The 21,793-nt window shown below is 34.1% G+C and overlaps 1 protein-coding gene and 1 non-coding gene across 3 annotated transcripts; one reads left to right on the top strand and one right to left on the bottom strand.

Moving 5' to 3' along the window:
• The first annotated feature begins 2,304 nt into the window (after positions 1 to 2,304).
• Positions 2,305 to 2,377, top strand: TRNAA-AGC (transfer RNA alanine (anticodon AGC)). Its single transcript has one exon. It is a non-coding gene; the product is annotated as a tRNA-Ala (tRNA).
• Positions 2,378 to 2,976: 599 nt separating this feature from the next.
• LOC108467041 (anaphase-promoting complex subunit 1) lies at positions 2,977 to 21,303 on the bottom strand. Of its 2 annotated transcripts, XR_001868750.2 has the most exons (38): positions 20,831 to 21,303; positions 20,607 to 20,670; positions 20,394 to 20,478; positions 19,879 to 20,165; positions 19,610 to 19,715; positions 19,346 to 19,506; positions 17,626 to 17,813; positions 17,464 to 17,533; positions 16,253 to 16,423; positions 15,466 to 15,944; positions 14,496 to 14,955; positions 13,648 to 13,986; positions 13,277 to 13,360; positions 12,737 to 12,829; positions 12,557 to 12,616; positions 12,066 to 12,164; positions 11,642 to 11,782; positions 11,196 to 11,276; positions 10,991 to 11,062; positions 10,659 to 10,730; positions 9,835 to 9,928; positions 9,675 to 9,757; positions 9,197 to 9,253; positions 9,028 to 9,105; positions 8,818 to 8,939; positions 8,567 to 8,727; positions 8,361 to 8,437; positions 8,170 to 8,283; positions 7,963 to 8,064; positions 7,210 to 7,350; positions 6,809 to 6,982; positions 6,429 to 6,492; positions 6,208 to 6,347; positions 5,965 to 6,122; positions 5,630 to 5,708; positions 5,303 to 5,401; positions 4,183 to 4,636; positions 2,977 to 3,316 (listed from the first exon to the last, which is right to left on the bottom strand). XR_001868750.2 is itself a non-coding variant. In XM_017767500.2 (37 exons), the coding sequence occupies exons 1-37, from the start codon at positions 21,055 to 21,057 to the stop codon at positions 4,250 to 4,252; spliced, it is 5,469 nt and encodes a 1,822-aa protein (XP_017622989.1). In that variant the 5' UTR covers positions 21,058 to 21,303; the 3' UTR covers positions 4,010 to 4,249. The 2 variants fall into 2 exon arrangements, 1 of the variants encoding a protein (XP_017622989.1); XM_017767500.2 differs by lacking the exon at positions 2,977 to 3,316 and having other exon boundaries at positions 4,010 to 4,636.
• Positions 21,304 to 21,793: the final 490 nt, after the last annotated feature.

Raw genomic sequence — 21,793 nt, 5'->3', positions numbered from 1 at the left:
GGATTATTCTTATTCTTCTCCATTGTACTTGCAGTAACTCCTTTCTTTTTGAAATTACAGAATAAAATTCCAAGTACTTTTCAATTACTTAATTGTGGGATTGCCAATTTAACCATTTGGTTAATCGGGTCAAGGCCCCGCCTTCCTTTGGTTTTGGCAGTGACTTCATTTTTCTTCTTTAGTCTGAAAGGAAGTTTACATGGCCGGGGAGAATATTACAAGGCTTATTTTTGTTTCTAATCCCTCTATTGTGCTAGAAGTTGAAATTTACTTCCTTTACATTATTTGATCTCTTAACTTTACAGGAAAAAAAAATCAAAGTAATCTTTTAACAAGATATTATGAGCATTAATAATGTAGCAGAAATCACATAAAGTGTTCTTCAACTTTTGAATCGGCTCTAAGCTGTAGAAAAGTATGTCATATTCTGAACAAAATCTTTGCTTTTTGCGTACAAGCAAGATGAAAATGAAAAATTGATTATCATGGCAGATGATGACCAATCACCTCTCTTTTCTTTTATTTCATTTTTTTAAATTCATGTTAATTTTATTCTATGGGGAAAAGTAGGCATACATGCCGGGTTTTTTCTTTGAATGACATCTCCGACTGAGAAACATTCACCAATTTATCATGTTTCCACAAGATTATATAACCTGAATTTGAGAAGCAAGGCAACCAATGTTGAGCCCAACACCAAGCTGAATAGGTAACTTCCATAAACGAAAACAAGAGGTGGATCCTTTTCTATTTTGAACGATAGCCTTCATGTTTACACTAGAGGGGAGCTGATGGAAAACACGTGATTGCCCTTTTTTCAGCTCAAAGGGAAGTCTCATTTTGAGAGGTGGATCATTTTCTGTTACTGCTTCCATCATCGTTACCAGCTTTGCAGAAGTTGTATCTCTGCTGACAAGATTCCCCCATTTTCAGTCTCTGTTGAAGAAAGAGCAGAGGAAACTTGAAACACAGCTTGAAGAAGAAAAGGTAATATGATAGGTGGGGTTGATCCACACAGAGTTATTAGTCCTTGATTTATTTATCAGTTCCTCTTTCCCTCTGCTGCCTTTCCTCTTTTCAGTTAATTTTTATACTGATGATAGTCTCATGTGGGGTACTTTTCCTCCACATGGTGATAGTCTCATGAATTTGCCAAATTTTGGGTTTAATCAAACAGAAGAGAAGACTGGAGTTGAATTGGTCCACACTCGATGCACTCGGCTATCTCTCATTGGAGGACAACAATATCAGTACTCGTTAGAGGAAGAACTGGGGTTAGGGGTGTAAATAAGAAGATAATACTCAGCAAAAATTAGCAAACTCAATTAGAAATTATGAAGTCAACAGATATATTTTAATTTTTTATACAATGTCTAAAACTACTCATAACCCCTCACCAACACGAGTTAAGACTCAATCGACATTTTCCTACACTGACAACAATACCAATGCTAACCAAGTTAAGACTCAATTGACATTTTAATTTAATTTTTAATTAATTATAGACATTAAATTAAAAAAGTTAACACTTTTTTTAATTATGTTTACTCTTGATATCTATAGTTTATTAAAATTAAAATTAAAATGTAAATTTCTAAGGTTTAAGTGGTCACTGTACCATGCCATGTATAGATTTTAGTCTAAGTTAGTTGATTTTATTTGAATTTTTTTAATCTTTGTACTCGGTTGTACTGCAATAGTTTGATTATATTAATTCAAGTTTTGTATCTGTACTTTGATTATATCATAGCGTAAAGTTAAAAAAAATGATCACGGTAAATGTGAAGAAGGTCATGGCACATATTGTCAAATTTTGAGGTTTCAAACTTTTAGTGCTCGAGTTCAAGATCTTGTATAAATAATATGTAAATATTATCTAGATTCATTCTAATTTAAATATCGCCACATGTGAATCCTATCTAGAATTATTCTAACCTAAATATACCATGTTTGATTTGTATATTCTATTTGTAATAATTCGAATATAATATCATTTTAAAACTTTAGAACATCTAAAAGCGAGCAATCCATTGATTTAATTAATCAAGTTGAAAAAGACCGAAAACCAATTAAACCAAATTCATAATCTTTATGAAATGAAATATAATTAATTTTTTATTAAAACCAACTAAACTAAACTGACTTTTTTTTTTACCTTCTGTTAATCCACTTAAGTTAAAAAGCTTCATTAATCCTTTTTAGCTCTGCTTTAATCATGGAATTGATAGCTGCTTTAGATCATTAAGATTATCTATATTAATCCATCTTTTCTTGTAAGTACATTCTTCTTTCCATAACACGCACGGGGATGTAGCTCAGATGGTAGAGCGCTCGCTTAGCATGCGAGAGGTACGGGGATCGATACCCCGCATCTCCAACTCTGTGCTTCTCTTTTCATTTGTTGTCTTCCTATTGCGCTCAGTCAAATTTGGTGTCTTCAACATTAATGGTATTTCTTCTGATATTTTAAGTAAAAAATTAAAAATTAAATGCCTTAAATTTTTATGTAAGTTTATTCATTTTAAATAAAAACAATTTGACAAAAAAATTTTAATAGCAATCATTATTTATGTTTAAAATTTAATTACATTTAAAACCAAAGATAAAATGTAAATCCTTTTCATAATTTAACATTCATATTTATCAAATAATAATAATCTAACTATATATGAGATGCTTTTCAACACTTATTTTACACTTTTTAACATTTAATTTTCGTACACTTACTTATCAAACAATTTCATAGTTTTCCTCTTTTAGTTAATTCAAATAATCAATTAAAATTACTATATAGTTAACTTGGTTGACACTCTTTACTGTTACAACAATCTGAAACTTATAAGTTTGAGTGCATTTGGAAGTAGTTTAGAAAATACGTATATAAACTCTTTCAAACAACAAAAAAAAAATCATGCCAGCATGATGAACTGCGTTTTTAAGAAAAAATAAATATCAGTTCATAGTAAAGAGACTGTCTTATAATCAAGGGCCAAAAAGGTGAGACTATGTCGAGCTTGACGTACTTAATATTAATGTACAAGAAGCAAAGTATCTCATGATTATGGTATACAATGAACATAATAAATAAACATTTTGGGGTCTACATTTAAGTCTATTTTAAACTGTAAATAAAGAAAAAATAGAAATAAAAAAAGCTACACTAAAATGGCAACTAATATAAAGCAAATGGTGGCTTACCGAAAATTAAACCGGCATCGGTGTTCCTAGCATACAAAGTAATCCGATTATGGTCGGTAACTTCTCTGAAATTATCCATATTTGATCTCGTTTTCAAGTCTGTTTGCGGTGCTTTCTTCTGTAGATCAGGTCAAGTATCATGTTAGTATCAAATATTTGAAATATTAAAAGATTATGTTACTCGGGTTCGAGTATGAACATTAGATACGAGTATGTATAATATATTCAACATTAATATGAAACATATTCATGTGTCATAGGTATTTCATAAAAATAGATTAACAGTTAACTAGATTTGTAATATCCTAACTATAAGTAAAAAAAATTTATTACTTCGGTATGAAAAGTTATAAAATAATCACACAACTATAAAAAATACAAAATAATCAACTATTAAATTTTATATTCTTTTCATGAGTTGACTAATGATAACTTTTAAAATTGACATAATAAAAATTTTAACCCTGAAAATTTATATATTGTAATTTTAATCTTAATTCTAAAAAATCTAACCCACTTTATTTATACATTGTGTAATTTAATATTTTTATAGTTTTACTTTTCACCTAAAAAGCTGAAATAACAAATTTATCAGCTAAATTTAATTAAAATATATAAAAATGAAGATAATAATTTTTATTTTTTATTCTCTTAAAATTAACTCTTAATGTCATGAAGAAAAGCAAAGCTGAAAAATAAAAATAAAAATCAAATTAACAATGTTTAGATGTTTTAGAACTGAGACTAAAATGACATAATTTATAAATGTTGAGAGTTAAAATTATTACTAAACTAAAAAACAAATTAATAGTTTGGTGATCAGAAAAGAACTTAATAATATTCAAATAACCATGTTATAACTTTTCGTATCCAAAAAAGAAATTTAATGGGTGACTAATATAGTTTTACTAAAGGCAGGTAGCATGTCTTCTCATTGTAAACAGGTTCAAGGTACAATTTAAAACGATTTTAAATGAACCTTACCAGGGAAGATGCTCCAATAGACGGTAGGCACCGAGCTGGAAAAATGCTCAGGTCTTCATTTGTACACTCAGGTAGACAACAGAAACCGGTTTATCTCTTCGACTGCATTTATGTGAGTGCCTGGTAATAACAAACATAACAAAGGAACCGGAGACAATGAGATATTCATTGGCTTAATTTTGTCCACCATTGTCTTGACCGTAGGTGCAGCCGGTACACCAAACCATTGAAGATACCAAGAAAGAATTGTTGAACTTTTCACCCCAAAGGATCCATCATTGGGCCAACTGCCCGAGTTCAGATAATTACACAAATCGGTTTTTAATTGCTCGGCACTATTCAAGAGTTCTTCTACCCGTTTCCGAACAGATCCTAGAAAAACGGATTGAACAATGCTGCCTCTTGAAGTTGTCAACCTTCCAGTCATGACAGCCTCGTTATAGGACAATGCAAGCTGCAAAAAAGGATATATATTCTTAATGATGATAATCGCACAGACTAATAGCTGCAGCTCAATTAGATTTAATTCGCAATGCTGCCGGACATTGAAGAATAAGGAAAGTCGGAGCATATAGCCTATGTTACGGACTTGGGTGTGAATAGTATACAAGGGTATGTGTCTGACAGGGGTAATATTCAAAATTTTGAAGTTATTCCAAGTATCGGGGGGCCCTTAAGGGTCATATCCCCATGCCAGTCAATGCAACATAGCATACTGCAATTCAATCCCAGTTCATTCATTGAAAATAACACTATAATACAGTTCTCGAGATAAAACTAATAATAAAGTTTTTCTTGAGTTATAAATTACGACCACACAGAGTAGACATATGGACACAAGTGCACCTAAGATCTAAAAGGCAAAACAAACCAGCACCAACAAACAATTGAAGCTTTCAAACCAAAACATGCCGAAAATCAGCCAGTTTTGACTTGTTAAATTTGCGTATATCCAGTATCACATTCTATACGTGACATTCAATACAAGCTGGAAGCATTGTAGACAGGATTCCAGTATTTTTGGAATTAAAACAAAGAACAAGTATTTATGCAATTTTTTATCGCTATAACATAATTGTATTATGAAACAAGAATGCATAAAGAAGTTACAAGAAAGTACCTTTAAACTCGAGACAGATAACGAGTCACCAACAAGAAGATTACAATTGGAAACCTGCTCTGCCAATGAGCCAATTGTGGTATACAAGGATAAATAGACCTAACAAGCAGAAAGACATTAAAACACAGATAAAAAATACATTGAGAAATAGATGACAAGAGTAAAGCGAATCCGGAAAAAAACAATTTTAAAACGTTTAGAAAACTTGATCCGATCAACAGGCTATAGGTATACCAACAAACTAACTTATTTCCAGTTGGCACTGCAATGTAATAGAGAAAAATTGTATACAAAAAATAAGAATTTAGGACTAAATCAGACTATTACCTGCAAAAGAGCTGGTCTGTCCTTGCTTATACACTCAAATAATACTTGTAAGCAAAACTCCTGGAAATCAATATCAGATCTGCAAGCACGTTGATTTCAGAATGAATAGATGATAGGCACCTTGAATTCCTTCGGTACTTAGTATTAATTACAATTATCATTGAAAATTGATACTCATGAGCCAACCGTTCAAAATATAGTGAAATAGAATAGAACACCAAAGGTGGGAGTGGAAGGGGGAGGTCGAAGCACAAATAAAGTTGAGCTCTATGAAAAAGGATACTGCATTGCAGGTTCTAGAACTGGAGGCCCGGATGCCTAATTTCTGGTCTTACCTGCTATTCCAGGAAAGGTCACAACAAAGTTGTGCGAAAGCTATTAAGCTTGGATCAGAAGAGAAGGTGCTGACAAGCTGATCAACAGTAACAGCAGCAGATCCATTGTTGCTCTTATTACCCGTATAGCCAGCTCTTAGACTTGTCAAACCAAAGACCTAAGCGACAGATAAATCAACATCCATTTTAAGACCTAACTATAACAGGCAAGGGCTGGTTAAGGTAAAGTTATGCCAACAAAACCTTGTGCATTGCTCGTGAAAGCAGTGACTGACATCCTATGGGATCATCAACATATGAACAAGCTCCAACTTTCCGTTTGACATGGAGAATACCAGAGTGAAATGGGTCGTTCCTGTCACCAAAACTCCACCAAGGTTTGTCTGTAAGGGAACAACATAAATGATCACAAATATGTAAATTAACATTTAGCAAGAAAAATTGCAGCAACAAACTCCACGTACTTTCAGGAACAAGCTCAATCACTTGAGGCCAGTATCGAGGACCACAGACGCGAACTGTCTTCAACTGCAACAGCATGGCAAGTAAAGCATTACACATGAGAAATTTTCTGAGAATAGACATGAGAAATTTTCTGAGAATAGACATGTTAGCAGACAGGTAGGTTCTGCTACAGTTGACATGCAGTTTCCCTACAATTTGGATTATTCCACAAGGTTCACTACACTAGCAACAGAAAGTTTGATAGTTACTTCAAAATTCAAATTGTCACTCAAAAGCTAACAGATTCATGCAAATTAACGTCAAAATTCATTTCCATGGAAAATTAAGGTTTGAAAATACTGACAATCCTAATAAGTTTGTTAACAGATCTTTGACTTACAATAGAACGCTCAGGCAGAATGCAAGGAGTAATCTCACAAAAACTTGTTTCTGAATAATGCTCAGTTTCCTTGATTGTGACTTCAAGAGGAGCATAAACAGGAAGGCCAGTGTCAACATCAACAGTTTGAAGCCAGCGAGCCTCCGTTGCAAGGACATACAAATGTCTGAAAGCCTGGGAAATGCAGTTATAGGAAAGAGGTAATGTACAACATATAAGCCAATTTGGGAAAACAAAACAGAATTCAAATCCTTCCAAGTAAATATAGGTCCCACTGGAGTGTACCGTCTAAAATCAATAGTAAAATATTTTTTGCAATGCTTGGGTCGTACCAAGTACTATTTCCACCCAATAAAATTTTAAGCTACCTGAAAAACACCCTAATATTAATCATAACATACCTGAAGGTGGCAACGGTTATCATTGGGTCCAGTAGGCAATCGTGGATAAAGAGTGATAAGCAATGCTGCAATGGAACTGTTGCTGGTAGAAAATGTCCTCGTGCCTCCACCAAGAAACAAGAAACCAATTGCTAAACTCACCTAAAATCAGAATACACTTACAAATAAATTAAGATGCCCTAAAAATAAGCAAACTGTTTGACAGCATGTTGGTTAACCCGTCTATTTCAGATTAATGCGAACAAACATGATATAGTTTATCTTGGGTTACACATTGAGTCGTGACCAATAAGCCATACCATTCGTATGCATTCAACATTGTTTGCTGATGAAAGATTGGCCACAGAGGCATTCGTAATGTTCCATGCAATGGAAGAAGAATTATTAAACCCTAAATGCTTTAAAGGTTTACAAGAGGACCTCAGTTTCACATGCTCAACAATTAGGCATTTGGCACAGCAAACCAGGAGATGTTAAAAGCTTGATATATATGATGATAAACAACAAATGATCTTCTTTTGCAGCAGGTGAATTGTAGAATCCATATGCATAAACCAATTTATTATCCTTATCTTATAGATTCTCAGAATGAAAATTGCACTTTCCACATGATTCGAGAGTTCGTGACATGCATGAGATCATAAAAATATGCATATAATGTGTTATATCCTAAATCTGAAGGAAAAAAGTACATAATGAGAAGTTGATACAATTCAATCAGATCCTTCTCTACGGTATATTTAGAAACATTACCGCCATCTGGATACCATAATTAGCATGCCCATCTACAAAGCTCCGGTTGCGGAGAAACCTTAAAAGCCGGAAGGTTTGTAAATGTCCAGAGCCAGCCATAACCTACATCCAAATGACTCAGAAGTCACTACTATTACTTGGCAGAATTTGGCAACATAACAACAACAATAATACAACAATAATAATAAAATTATCAACTTCATTTACCACAGACAAGGATAGGACAATAAGATGAAGGCATATCTCCAATGTGCCTCGGTCAACATACTGAGATAAACCTTTGGGAAAGGTACTCCTATTTGTAGTGGAAACAGGCTTGATCTGCAGCCGTTAAAATTACTCAGTTATCTCTCAAAAGCAATTGTACTTGTTGAGCAGTATCATATTTTATGTAAGACCTCATTCAAAAAGTAGGCAGCATATTCATAAAGCAACTCCTGTGCATTTGCATCCTTTGTGCCAGCAAATCTCAACCCTGCAAAATTAATCATAACAGATATAAGATACTCTCTTTTTCTTGGTGTGTCTGCATAAATATGATAAGGTTGAGAATATGCAAGACTAAACGTGGTAAACAGTATATGAATCAGCAGGAATACCATACCAAGAGAAATACATGCCCCAGCCACTATATTGACATATGCCTGGACAATAGTTTCTGCATCCATTTCATCAATGTCCATAGTATCATCCCTAAGACCTTTGACACCATTTTTTATAATTTCAGGAATCTGGGACTGAATCCAGTCTTTGGAGGGATGAATCCTGAAGAGAATAATCTTAAGCTCAGATATGAAAACTAGAAGCTTAAACAGTGAATGCTTCAATAATTAGGACATTTATCAAGTAAATTACCTGCCCCACATTATCAAATTCCGAGCAATGACACGAAGCATTATAAAATCAGGTCTTACGTATTGCAAATCAAAATGTGTTTGAGGGATTGTAAGCCGAGAGACAATCACCTCTGATTCACTCTGGTATATAAAATGAGAAAGGTTAATATATCTTATTTATGTCATATGCATGTGGCAATCTGCTCATAGTTTCCCATGTTAAAATTACCTTCAGAAACATTAAAGCAAGAGCTATCATAGCCCCAGGTGCAGTGACATCAACATTGACAGTGGTTCCGTCCATCATCTAGTACACCAATATATGTACATTTTTACGGAAATTTCAAACACAAGGTTATAATTAGGGAACTTAATTAAGTCAATGATAGATAAAAAACCTGCCCAGTGACCCGGTTGTGTTCATCCACTGATGCCGCAAGCAGAAGGGATCTTTCCTGAATTAAAATAGTTGGTAAAAGAGAGAGAGAGGATTTGCACTTCAGAAAATGTAAAAAAATTCAAGGAGAAAAAAGCCATAGTAAAATTCATCTTCCTCCCCAAAATACTCATCCAAATTTTTCGTTAGCTATCTATTATGTTTGTCCACTCCTAAATCATATAGAAGCAGTAACCATTAGAAAATAAGAAAGGATCAAAAAAGTGTAAAGAGAAGTGGTATGAAAATGAAATTGTACTTATTAAACCTTGTGCTAATTGAAAGGGGACAAACTTTTCAGGAAGGATAGACTGATCAAGATGATATACTTCTTACTGTACAGAACTAAGAGATATGTTACAAAACCATTGATTTTTAACCCATACCCTCCACCAGAAGAAACCAAAAAGAACAAACGAAGTTCAAAGTGGGCAATGTACATTACGGATTTCCTTCCCACCAATATAGTGAAATAGCCGATCAACCAGTGTATCCATGAATCCCAATGCCTCTTCTCCTCGGCCTTCATTCAAGATAGCAGTTAGCTGAACCATAACTTAAAAGACATTCATTAATATAAAAGCCCAGAATGATTCATACCCAATGCGACAAGACCCAATGAAAAGCCAGCAGAAACAGCATAACCCTCCCTTTCAAGGACATTGTCACCTCCACTTCTTCGGCCTATTTCACCCTGCAAGAAATAGACATGTTTAACTACAAGAGATTTGGTAGCAATTAAGAATGAAGAAAATTGCAGAAACAGTCCAAAGGTGCTCCATATGTTTACAATGGTAGGAAGATGTATTTTAATCATTGTAATAAAAAGGGAAAATGCTTCTTAGTTATTGTTACGAATACAACCCAACTCTGTTTTCTATCCAAAAACTCAGATTGAACAGTCAAAATGCATGGATAGAAATTGATTTATAATACAAAAAAAAAAAAAGGTTCTTTTCTGTGGAAGATGTATTATTAACCAAGGAACCATAGAATAAAGCAAATAGCAACAGTTACCAGAAATTTGTTGGACAAATAAAGAGAATGTAAAAGATAAATCTTGCATGTCTGCGGTATTCATGTGTGTGTATACACGCACATACTAATTATATAAGTAAATGTCCATTTTCTTATATGTATATATGCATAGATGTTTGCGTGTCAAATATAATTTTGAATTTTCTGAAGTGTAGAAACAAGGATGCTTGTTGTTTACCTACAATTTGTAAAACATCCTATTAAGTTGATAAGCAAAAGAACTATAAGAAGTAAAAGTATACTATATGTATACATGTGTGCATTTCAAATACAATTTTGAATTTTCTCAGCAGTACAAACAAGGATGCTTGTTGTTGACCTACAATTATTAGTAAAACATCCTATTAAGTTGATAAGCAAAAGAATTATAAGAAGTAAAATCATACCAGTAATGTTTGCATTGTTTGAGGGTGTGCTGATCCTTCAAAAAGAAGCCCAACTGACATTAGTGCTGCAGTCTGTAGAACCCAGAAAAGTGTGAGAATAATTACTCCAAAGAATAGAGAAATATGAATAAATAAGGTAACTTTAATGTTCACATAAAGAAGCTCAAAGAACAATACTTTGCAACCTGCTAAAGCTGCATGTCCAAGGTTTATTTCAGTTCAAACATCAATGCTGGCAATCTGATGACAATAATGAATGAATCTATATATAATTCCTAACACATACAAGTGTGCAAGTAAAATTTTATAACGAGAGAAGTGCAATCTGTTACCTGCAGCAGTGTTGGTAACTCCAACTCTGGAAAGGAAGATGGATGTCGATAAGGTATATGCACATAAAGGCACTGTATAGAGTAGAGCCATTGTTCAGGTTAAATGACATAGCAGATGTGTATTGATCCGCAATATTAGAAGAATGTTAATATTATCAGCAAACATTAGGTACTACATTAAAGCTCAAAAAGCATAAATTATTACCTTTGATATAGAAGGTTGCATGGTCCCTCTATAAGAGGCTGCCAGACCAAGCATTAAGCCTACAGTTGTCGCTTCATGTTCCTATTGGTGAAAAAAATCAGTTAGGTATATTAAAACCTAATAATGAAAAAGGGCTACTTGAGCCTTTAGTATACTTATCAAAAAGTATGCAGGTTTCTTGCAGAGATAGAAGTTGTTCCTACCTCAGTGATTACAGCTATAGAGATACCAGAAATCACTAAGCAAATGCAATTACATTCAGTTAACCTTGCGATTAAAGACTTCGAAACATGATTTTTCATCTTAAAATGCATTTAGTCAATACTGATTTCTCCCCCTCTTTTATCTTGAGAATTCCAGAACCAGTCACAGGATCATCACATAACTAATTAGGTTGTGCTGCAACCAATCAATTGCAAGAAAAAAGTTTCAATAAACAAGAAAACCTGTGAAAAGTACTGGTATGTGTCCGTAATAGTTAAAACACGCAGAAACCCGTGTAATCCCAGAGCAAGGAGAAGTCCAGCATGAACTGCATTAGGTTCCTCAGGCCTGTTATAAATTATCCATGTTCTTGACACTTTTCCCTGCAAAAGCTTAAAATGCATCACATAATAATCCCAAACTAGCAAGCATGCGTAAACCACATAATATATTAGCACAACAACTGAGCAAGAGAAAAAGAAAATTAGAGAACATAAATGGCAACATACAGTCTCAAATTTTGCGAGGTACTTTTAACTGTATATTCATAAATAAATAAATAACCAGCCAACATAAGCAATTTTCAAATAATAAATTCATGAAGAAACAGGAACTTTTGGCCCACTGTAAAACTGGTATTGTACTTCCAAAAGATATCATATTAACCTGAAGTGGGGCCAATCTTAACCCGGCAGCAACAGCATTGTGGAACTCAGGCCATGACTTGAGTTCTTGAATGTTCCTTATGCTTGGATCAAGATTAACCTATCAGCACAACAATTGTAGAAAATAAATACAAAAAGGAAAAAAAAAAACTGAAAATGATGCAAAGGAGATAAATGGGAGAATGTTTAAAAGAAAGAACAGTAAGGAGAAGAACAGAATTACAAATGGTTTCTGTGGCTAAACACAGAATTCTTAACCCAAGCTTCCGACAGTTTAAAAAAATAGGCAATAAATCTTGAAAACATAGAGCAAGAATTATACGCCATATATAATAATATTTTGCTGAAAGCTTTCTAGTTCAAATTTTCCATAAATGATAATACAGTTGCTCACTCACGGGGAAACTTGGCAGTATATATGATATCACCCAAAGAACAAATGCATGTTAAAAAGAAAAAAAGAAATAGCAAAAGAATTATTGCTGGACCTACAGTGGCATTTTGTTGGGCTGGCAACCGCCCTGCTAAAACAAGCTTTGGGACAGTAAAGGCCTGCATAAAGTGGCAAGAGATTCCATCAGGAAAAAAGTGGCATGCATCTTAAGGTAATCAATCTCATAAGAAAACAATCAATTGATGAAAATAAATGTAAAAATCCAAAAGAGCGAGTACCTCTGTTAATAGAGTATATATGGTTGCTAAAGTAAATGCCCCACGGCCAAGAGGAAGAGCAGTAGTCCTTTGTGCAAGCTGCCACAGTTGAGCCTGAACAAACAAAACAACATTAATGGATGCAATCTGCATTATGTGTAGCGCAAACTATAATCATCATATTATTACTCTTCTAAAATGACAGCTAACATGTCAGATAGAAGAGACTACCAAACTAAATGAATCTCATCATGTAAGTTGTTTGCATATCCTGTCAGATATTCATGTTAAAATCTCAAGGGTATTTTGCAAGCCCTCAAACATTATCACTATCTCCTTGTAAAGAAACTATCAAGGGCATTATCAAAGGAAGGAGGAAATTGTAGGCTAATGCATCCAGTGTGTTTTAAGAATATTGATCTAAGCATATATAGATATACATGTGGTACCATACATTGTCATACCAATTTATTAGAAAATGATTACAACTTAAGCTACAATCTGCTAGAGGGAAAAGAGGTGACTATACAGCATTCAAATCAAGCAACAAAAGAAGCATACCTGTTGAAGATCCTGATCAGAGGCACTTGGATTGGCTGATGTTTGGATAGCCACAGGTCTTGCAGAGCATAGAAGGCGCCTAACCTAGTACCAGTGACAATAGCAAGTACGAAAAGATAAGGAATTTCAACAACCATATTTCCATTTTCCGCAATAATTAAAAATATACATAAACATGCAACAAAAATTATAAACAACAGAAGGAACACTAAAGATGAATGTCCAATCTTATTTCAGATGTAAAAAGGGGAAGCACTTCCTAATTTAATTCTAAATCTAAGGATGTATCAGTGAAGATCATAGAGTAGTTACTTCTAAACTCAACATAAAGCCTTAGACATTATTGTTTAAAAGATTGGACTGCGACAGACCTCATTTAATCTTAGATCCCGACCATATCTCAACTGGGTGCAAGAGCTGAATATGTTCTCCATGCCATCTGCCATTGATCCATCAATGGAATCTGTATCCTCGAACTTGGTGCTTTCCAGACCAACAGTATCAGATATTGTTGAAGGAATTGTCACAGGATGCAAATGTAGCATGTAAGGTGTAGACATAGAGACCAAATTCATATTTGTTTGTGTTTCTAGTTCCTTAAATTTGCATGAACGTGCCAAACAGGACAAAGCCAAATCCTCACGACCAATGAGTACATATGCAGCTGCAGGCCAGTCAGCAGGAGGAGACTCGCGACACTTATCCAAAGCCTAAGAAGCAAATGCGCAAGCAATCATGATTCATGAGTAAAGCAAATCAAAGCAAAAAAAAAAAAAAAGGAAGAAATCACCCTTTTAGTGAGCGACCGGTGAAAGGTACAAAAATTCTGATAACATCTTTTCAAGGGCAACATTAAAGTGTCTTCTTTTAAGTAACAGGACAATGAAACATCATAAACAGAAAAACTATTTTTTTCATAATGGAGGGAGAACAATGAGAAAGTGAAAAATGTAACAATAAATTTAAGAAGCATCTTCATTGCTGAGAATGAATAACAAACCTATTTAACATGGAAAACATATTAACAAACAAAGATCATAATGAATAATAACAATATCCAGCCATAATCATGGATAACATTTAAGTTTAACAATGTCATTACTGACCTAATATTCCTTTTATATTATAATGTTATAGACAGTAGCACCAAAATCATACTTCAAGCCTTGTCAAAATATTTGATTAAAAATTACATGTATTATGAGTTATTGGAGCTTACATGTCGGAGAGGAAGAGATACACCAGAAGGCAAAGAATCTAACTCTTTTAACCCAAATTTCTCCCCAACCATTGCCAACACCGTGAGCTCCTCATTAGAGGAAGATGATCCAGAGGCAATGTTGCAGCTAACACCAGATGAAAGCTTATTTCCTATGATTTTAGCACCACATAATAAACTGTAAAAAGATACAATCTTACGAGCCCAGCTCACCACAGAACTTCCATCTTTACAAACTACTAGTGGAAGATTGTTAGTTTTGTCGGAAGTACACCCATGTTGCAAACAATTTTCCAACCATCTGAATAAATTGAAAGGAGCTTTGCTGGACAAACAATTTATGCCCATCTTGACTGTCTTGCAAAGAGCAGGAAAATCACGAACATAATGATCCAAATAACATTCTTCACCCAAGAATTTTGCAATATTACACAATAGAATTGCCAGAAGCTCCAAATCCCTATTTAAGGAAATTCACACCAAAAAGCACAAAGTCAGAAAAACATTTTTGCAAATTGCTGAAGTAAAACCAAAAGAAACAAAAATTAGCAGTCAATATGAATAGCCATTACATTACAGCCAACTTTCAAGCTCACAAAGTTATTCAAGCCTAACAACTTAAGAATCTTGCATCACTTAACCTCACGATTATATCATGACAGGAATCTTGCAATTTAAAATGAGAAAAAGTTACAAAATCTTTGGAGAATAAATCATGATCCCTCTCATATGAATATTGCCGCATATCAGCTAGCTACATCATTTTACATTGTAATATTTTAAACTTTTTTCATGAAACAGAGATGCTTTGTGAAATTATTATCTATTGAAGCAACTACATTGAAGAAAATGCCAGCAAGAGCAAAGAAAAGGCAGGAGCAAAAAATAAACAGACAGAAAGATTAATAGGAAAAAGTCTTTAGAACCTAAAGCATGTGAAGAGAATAGCACGGACGGGATTTTGATTTACCTTCTTCGAAGGTTATCCATTTTCAGACTTTCATAAACTGCATGCAGAGAGTCCAAACTTTCCATCAATAGATCAAAGTGAAATGATTTTTCTGAACTTTTTGTACCGTCTATATTTGATCTCATTGAATCCAATCCTGTCCTGTCAAGTGCTACACCAGAAGACAATCCAATCATATTGTTTATTTTGCAGTAGTTCTTGTGAAATTTGCTATTGAGAAGATACTCCCAAGACGATTCTGCTGTCTCTTGAGAAACTACAGATGACTTCTTGCACATTTGCATGATAGCATCACAAAAGGAACTCCATTCAGAATCAACAGTAGGATTAGCCTCTGACAAGCGGCTAGATTCACTATCACCCCAAAGAAGAACCAGAAAATGGTTATAGAAACTCGGGCTAAGCCCCTCAGCCATTGCTGTTATGGAATCATTTGCCAACGACGATGACGGGCTTCTATGTAGTGCACATCGAAATATCTATACATACGTGGCAAATTAAAATTGTTAAAGCTCATAACTGTGATGTAAAGCAAGAAATTTCAATAGATTGCAACATACAGTGAAACTAATTCAGGGCTACCAAGATTTTCTACAGTATAGAACTTTTAATTGCTTCAGTACTACTAGAAACAGAAAGTAACAGCTTCACTTACAAGCGGCAAAATTCATGCAATAGAAAAAAAAATATATGAAAGTAAAACAAGATTTGTAAATAGAATAGTAAGCAACTGAGTAGCAAGAGTAGAACACTTGAACCAATAAAGTAAAGCATGGAAGTACAATACCATTCGATTATTTACTTTCACATTAATACGCGCTTCAACAGCGTCAGCCAATCCTACAATCTTGAGGTCATGGGAAATGGATGTTGCTTTTGAGAACCCCAAATTGCAAGAGGGATTTCCTATGCCCAAACATGAAGGCAGCAAATATCTGCAAAGGCATTGCTTCCCGGACTGCATTTAAATGAGATGCAGGTTATAATCAACAAAAGAATAGTCAGTCAACCTTTTATTGACGTTCTCTTAGGCATCGAGATAGCAAAATCAAAAAGATGAAAGTCAAAGAAAATTATTAAACGATCAACTTCCTTTGGAGTTTGGCATCAACGACTTACGTGTATCTAGACCTTACCTACTACTGTTCGATATTTGTACAGGACTTAGGAAAGAAGGGGACTTAAAATAAGACTGGCTACATAAATATCACATTACATTTTTAGCATGAAGAAACTGATTTCTTACTCTCTTTTCATCAAAAATTCACAAATAATTTCTTATTCGTTATTGATTTTTGGGCTTTGCTTTCACAATATTAGACTTTAGCCACCCATACTTCTTCAAATCTAAAACCCATATTCAAGTTTGGAACCTAAGACCAACTTCAAAAATACATCAAACCCCCATACCTAAGTTGATTAAACATTTTAACTCTTATCATCTTCTTGCCTTCCGTTACCCCACCAAGTCAAGCCTTAACATGCTGATTTATACTATATCTCTCACCTCCCTCCATCCCTATTTCATATCAGCTGGATAGAAGAACTCGCATTTAAAAGCTTGAAAGCAAGAGCCGATGCATAATCCCACATGGGAACCAAACACCAGTGGTTTCTTTGAGTAACATATTTTTGCAACATACTATAGAGATCACTATGCTTGAAAGGTCAAGACAAGAAGGTAAGATAAACTGCCAAATGGAAAAGACATCCACTAAAAATTAGAAAGTCTATATCAGGGGAAAAAAAAAGAATAGCCTCTAAATTCCATGAAAAACAGAAACATGGATTACAAGTGAGGTAATAACTAACTGCACATCATCATAATGGCAGAAACTACACAGAGACCATAGCAGCATCCTAAAGTATCAGCAATTGGAAGGGTGCAAGAGACAAATAATTTTAGTAGAAAATGTATCAAAAAGAAATTAAAAAGGAATTGCCTATACAAATATTATAAACCACACTAAGCCAAAAGCATGAAAAGGAAGAACTTACATAAAGAATTAATATGCTTTCTGGAGCCAAAACAATGATGTCTGTATATGGCAGCAATCCCACCTTCACACTGGGAAAAAATCAAAGAAAACCATAACAAAGAATCTAAAAAAATCAGCCACTTAAATTATTTTTTTAAGAAAAAGATAAATGTAGCAATACCTGGGCCGTGTCACAATGACAGGAGCTGCAGCAATTGCAGGTATGCTCCAGCTCATATCAGGTTTAACATCATATAGTATCTCGTTATTTATTTCAACAGTCTGAAGCCTTAAAGAAAGTAATTTTTTTTGCTCTAAGAAAAGAAAACAAATTATAGGAGCTGAATCATCATCAGTTGCAAGAAACACCTGGAAATGTTTGAGGCCAGCAGTTAACACTTAACACAAATAGCTAAATCATCAATTACTGGTAAAAAGAAAAGCATCATAAAAATAAACTTAAACTTTAGAGGACTTGAATGAGAAGTTGGGAAACGAAGAACAAAAAAAAAAAAAAAAAAGCAAAAGCTAAAAATAGGTTTAACAAAAGCTATCGAATGGAATATTAGGACAATAACAAACTCAGCCTACTACTTATATTTATAGGATCAACTACACAGATCATAGTGGACCACTACACTGTATTTTAAGTTCACATCCTCCATAAGCCAAGTGAAAGTATTTTCCATCTTTATTGTTTCGACATATGTCTTCTTCGGTCTTGCTCTCCCTCTCTCAGCATGACAATCCAGTATCGTGCATTACATGACATATTATACATGGATGCATCCAAAGAAAAAACAAATGTAAAATAGAATTATGACAAAGACGATAATGTGCATGCAATTCCATAACCATTAAGGGAATTGGAAAACCAGAGAAGTCAAACAAAGCTCATTTAAAATATACTTACCAAAGTTATCATTCCCTCACATCAAGGCAAGGAACTTTCACAAGTTGAACAGGTGAAATACAGTGTTTAACATGTCTCCAAGCAACTTGCTGATAAGGATCTTAGTACCAATAAAGCTATACTATCCAACCTTTAAGAAATCTGAGAGCCTAAAATGCATTAAATGGTCTGTCATATAAGAATTTCAGGCAACTGGAGGTATGACTAACTTTTCTTCTCCGGACAAAAAGATGCAGGTAGACTAGGCACCTAAATATCTAACCCAATTTGATTTTCCACGCTGACAACTGAACTCTTAACAGAATCAAAAATATTAGCTGAAGCTTTCTAGGTGCCTTTTTCAAAAATTTAGCAAAAGATAATCAAGTGTTATAAACAAAAAAATATTTCCTAAGGTGTTCAAGAATTCTACAATGCACACAATTATCCTAATTAACCAACTTTAAAAATATAAAAAAAAAAAAAGAAGAAGAAGAAGAAAGGATAAACAAATATAGCTACTGATAACAGACTACCAGATAGATAACACTCATAAAGGTAAAATTTTAAAGAAAAGGATCAAGCAGTGTTGCCAAAGGCACAAGACTCACTCCAGGCACTAGAACCCTTATATTGCCTTCAGCACAAGGCGCAAAAAAAGGGGTATCCTGAGTGAAGTAAAGCGCAATATGTACATATATGAGGCTTTGCAAATCTGCGTATGTATAATATATAACGCTTAAGATACATAGTTAACTCTAAAGTATGGTCAAGTTTAACATACAATCTTTTTATTGGTCAATATGCATGATTTCCTTTTGGTCAATGTTTGTTGTCGAATGCTTAGTTTGATGTTATCCCTTTCTTCCTAGTAAAGGTATATCAAACGAAAACAATGAAAAATTAAAGAAATTAAAGAGAAATTCAAAAAGGCAGGCCTTTTTTATGCTCATCGCCTTCTAGAAAAGCGCACCTAGGTGCACACCTTGACAACAATGGGATCAAGTACCTTAGAAGCAGCTGTGTGAGCCCCCTTCCCCTGCCATATTCTACGGAAGCTGAAGCGTTTCGGCAATACACCAGTAGGAACTGTAGCAGATAAACTTGAATTTTCCACTTCAAGGCTTGAATTAATTACTTCAGCAACCCAAACTGAATGCTGCATTTTAACTGCATACAAAGTAACAAAAGTATAAATAAATTATATGAAAAGAATAAGTAAATAAATATTAGCGGGGAAAAGTATTAATCAGACAAAAGTTGAATGCAAAACCTTTGTTATATGATGCCATTAGAGGGATGAGATCACTGGTCCAAATTGTTCTTTCATCAAAATCACTCATTATGTTCAGTTTTCCTCTTTCTTCAATGTAAATTGACTGCAAATTTCATGTCACATAATATTTTCAACTCTAGATATAAAATCAAAAAGCTCAAAATGAAGAATCAATGTTATCGAAAATACAATTGTATGTATACTTAAGCATCTGAAGAAAATGAACCTATGCAAAATATAAACATAAGATGCATTCAATTGCAAACCTGTGGTTCTTCCAATAGATCTTTCAGAATCAAATGTGACGACATTGAGCTTGATTCTCCTTTAAGAAGCTGATCATAAGCACTCAGAAAACTATAATTGTTATGCGGGCTATGCCCAGTTTCTCTTCTATTACGAATTATATCACGGGAACCCAGTGAAGGACTTGAATATGGAAATGGGCCATGCTTTAGTAAATTCCCTTCAGCCCCCTGCTGGAGTAACAGTCCAAATGGAAGAGACCAAATAGATGTGATGGAACCAGGAAGAGGAATGGATACTACTTCACCTGTTACACAAAACAAAAGCATCGGGAAAATCAGTTTCGTTCACCATTAAGAAATCAGGATCAAAGTTCAATAAGCTGAAATGAACCCGATAAAACAAGTAACCTTAGAACCAAATAAACCAGTCCAGAAATATAACATTGGCTACTCTCTAGTGGAAATAAGCTTAAGCTCTGCAAAACAAGAGCTAGAAAGGTTTTTGACAATCGGCTTGCGTCTACAATGCTTACCTGATGTATTGTAGATGGTTAAAGAATCAAGTTGTAAGACACAAAGAAGAGCTTCCGGATTATCACCCATACGACACCAGCATGCCTGGAATTAAGGTAAGAAATGTTGCCAAAACAAAAATCATTTAGTAAAAACGAGCAAAATACACCAATAATATTAATTTTCATACGGCTAAAGCATTAATTTCACAATCCATTGACAATTCAACAGACCTTGATGACAGAAGAAGGTAATGTGAATCTCTTAAAAACTCTTGCACCAATACTCCAAATTATACTGTTACAGGCAAGTAAAAAACGATTAAATTGAGCACAAAATTGAGCTCAAATTTTAGTCAATCTTATCGCTAAGTTCAAATTTCCAATAATTTAACAGTACAAAAAGTAACCAGCAGCTAATTTTGATCAAAAACTACTGAAAAAGTGAAAATAATTACCGGTTGCCTCGTATAAAGAGCTCGTGGTCACGGCGGTCACTGAGAGCTGAAGCCGAGGCGTCATTATCCGAACTATCCTCACGTTGCCTCGCGATTTCTGGATCGAAGAGGAAATAATCGTAATCATCGGTCGAAGTATCCGACGGTTTTCCGTCAAGTGCCTCGGCGATTAATCCGAACGGCTTGAACTCGCCGAGTACGGAGAGTTGGCGAACGCCAACCGGCATTTTTTGAGGAGTGAGTCGACTCGAAGAGAGGTTTAGGGAGTCAAAAGTGTAGAAATTGAAATGAGCTTGCAATTGGAAATGCGAGTTCTATGGTTTATAATTTTATCTCCCGCTCTTTTTTGCTAATTTTTTTTTTTAATTTTAGCACCAAAAAATTAAAACCCTAGAAGGTTTTTCTGTTTGGATACGGACATAATAATGCTATCCCCCGATGGGATGAGAACAACCCAATGGGCATATACTTTTTAGGGTAAGCTACATTTCAAAAATAATTAATATTTATATAAAATTAAAATGTTTTCATTTCTTATATATTTTTATTGATAATTTTAGACTTTTCAGGCAAAAATATTAAAAATAATAAAAATTAAAAATTAAACCAATATATAAATATTAAAATTAAAATTAATATTATATCGATTTTAAAAATCACCATATCTTTCCATAAATCAAAAAAATCGAATAGTAAATGATCATTTACCAAAAGTTCCATATATTTTTAAGTTAAAACACTAGGCTCTAGCTAAGAGTCCAATAAAAACACACCAAGCTAAGCTTTAAACATGCCCAACTCTTACATATAAACTGGTTTAGTCCTCATTTAGAACACTAAAACAAACAGTTAAAACACTGGGCTATAGCTTAGATTGCAGACACCAAGCTTATAAGCTTAAACATGTCCAGTTCTTACATGTAAATTGGTTTTGTCAAAGCTCCATATATATATAAAGACTAG

The sequence above is a fragment of the Gossypium arboreum genome, chromosome 10, assembly GCF_025698485.1.
Source record: "Gossypium arboreum isolate Shixiya-1 chromosome 10, ASM2569848v2, whole genome shotgun sequence".
Classification (NCBI taxonomy): domain Eukaryota; kingdom Viridiplantae; phylum Streptophyta; class Magnoliopsida; order Malvales; family Malvaceae; genus Gossypium; species Gossypium arboreum.
This window is presented reverse-complemented; position numbering and strand designations above follow the sequence as displayed.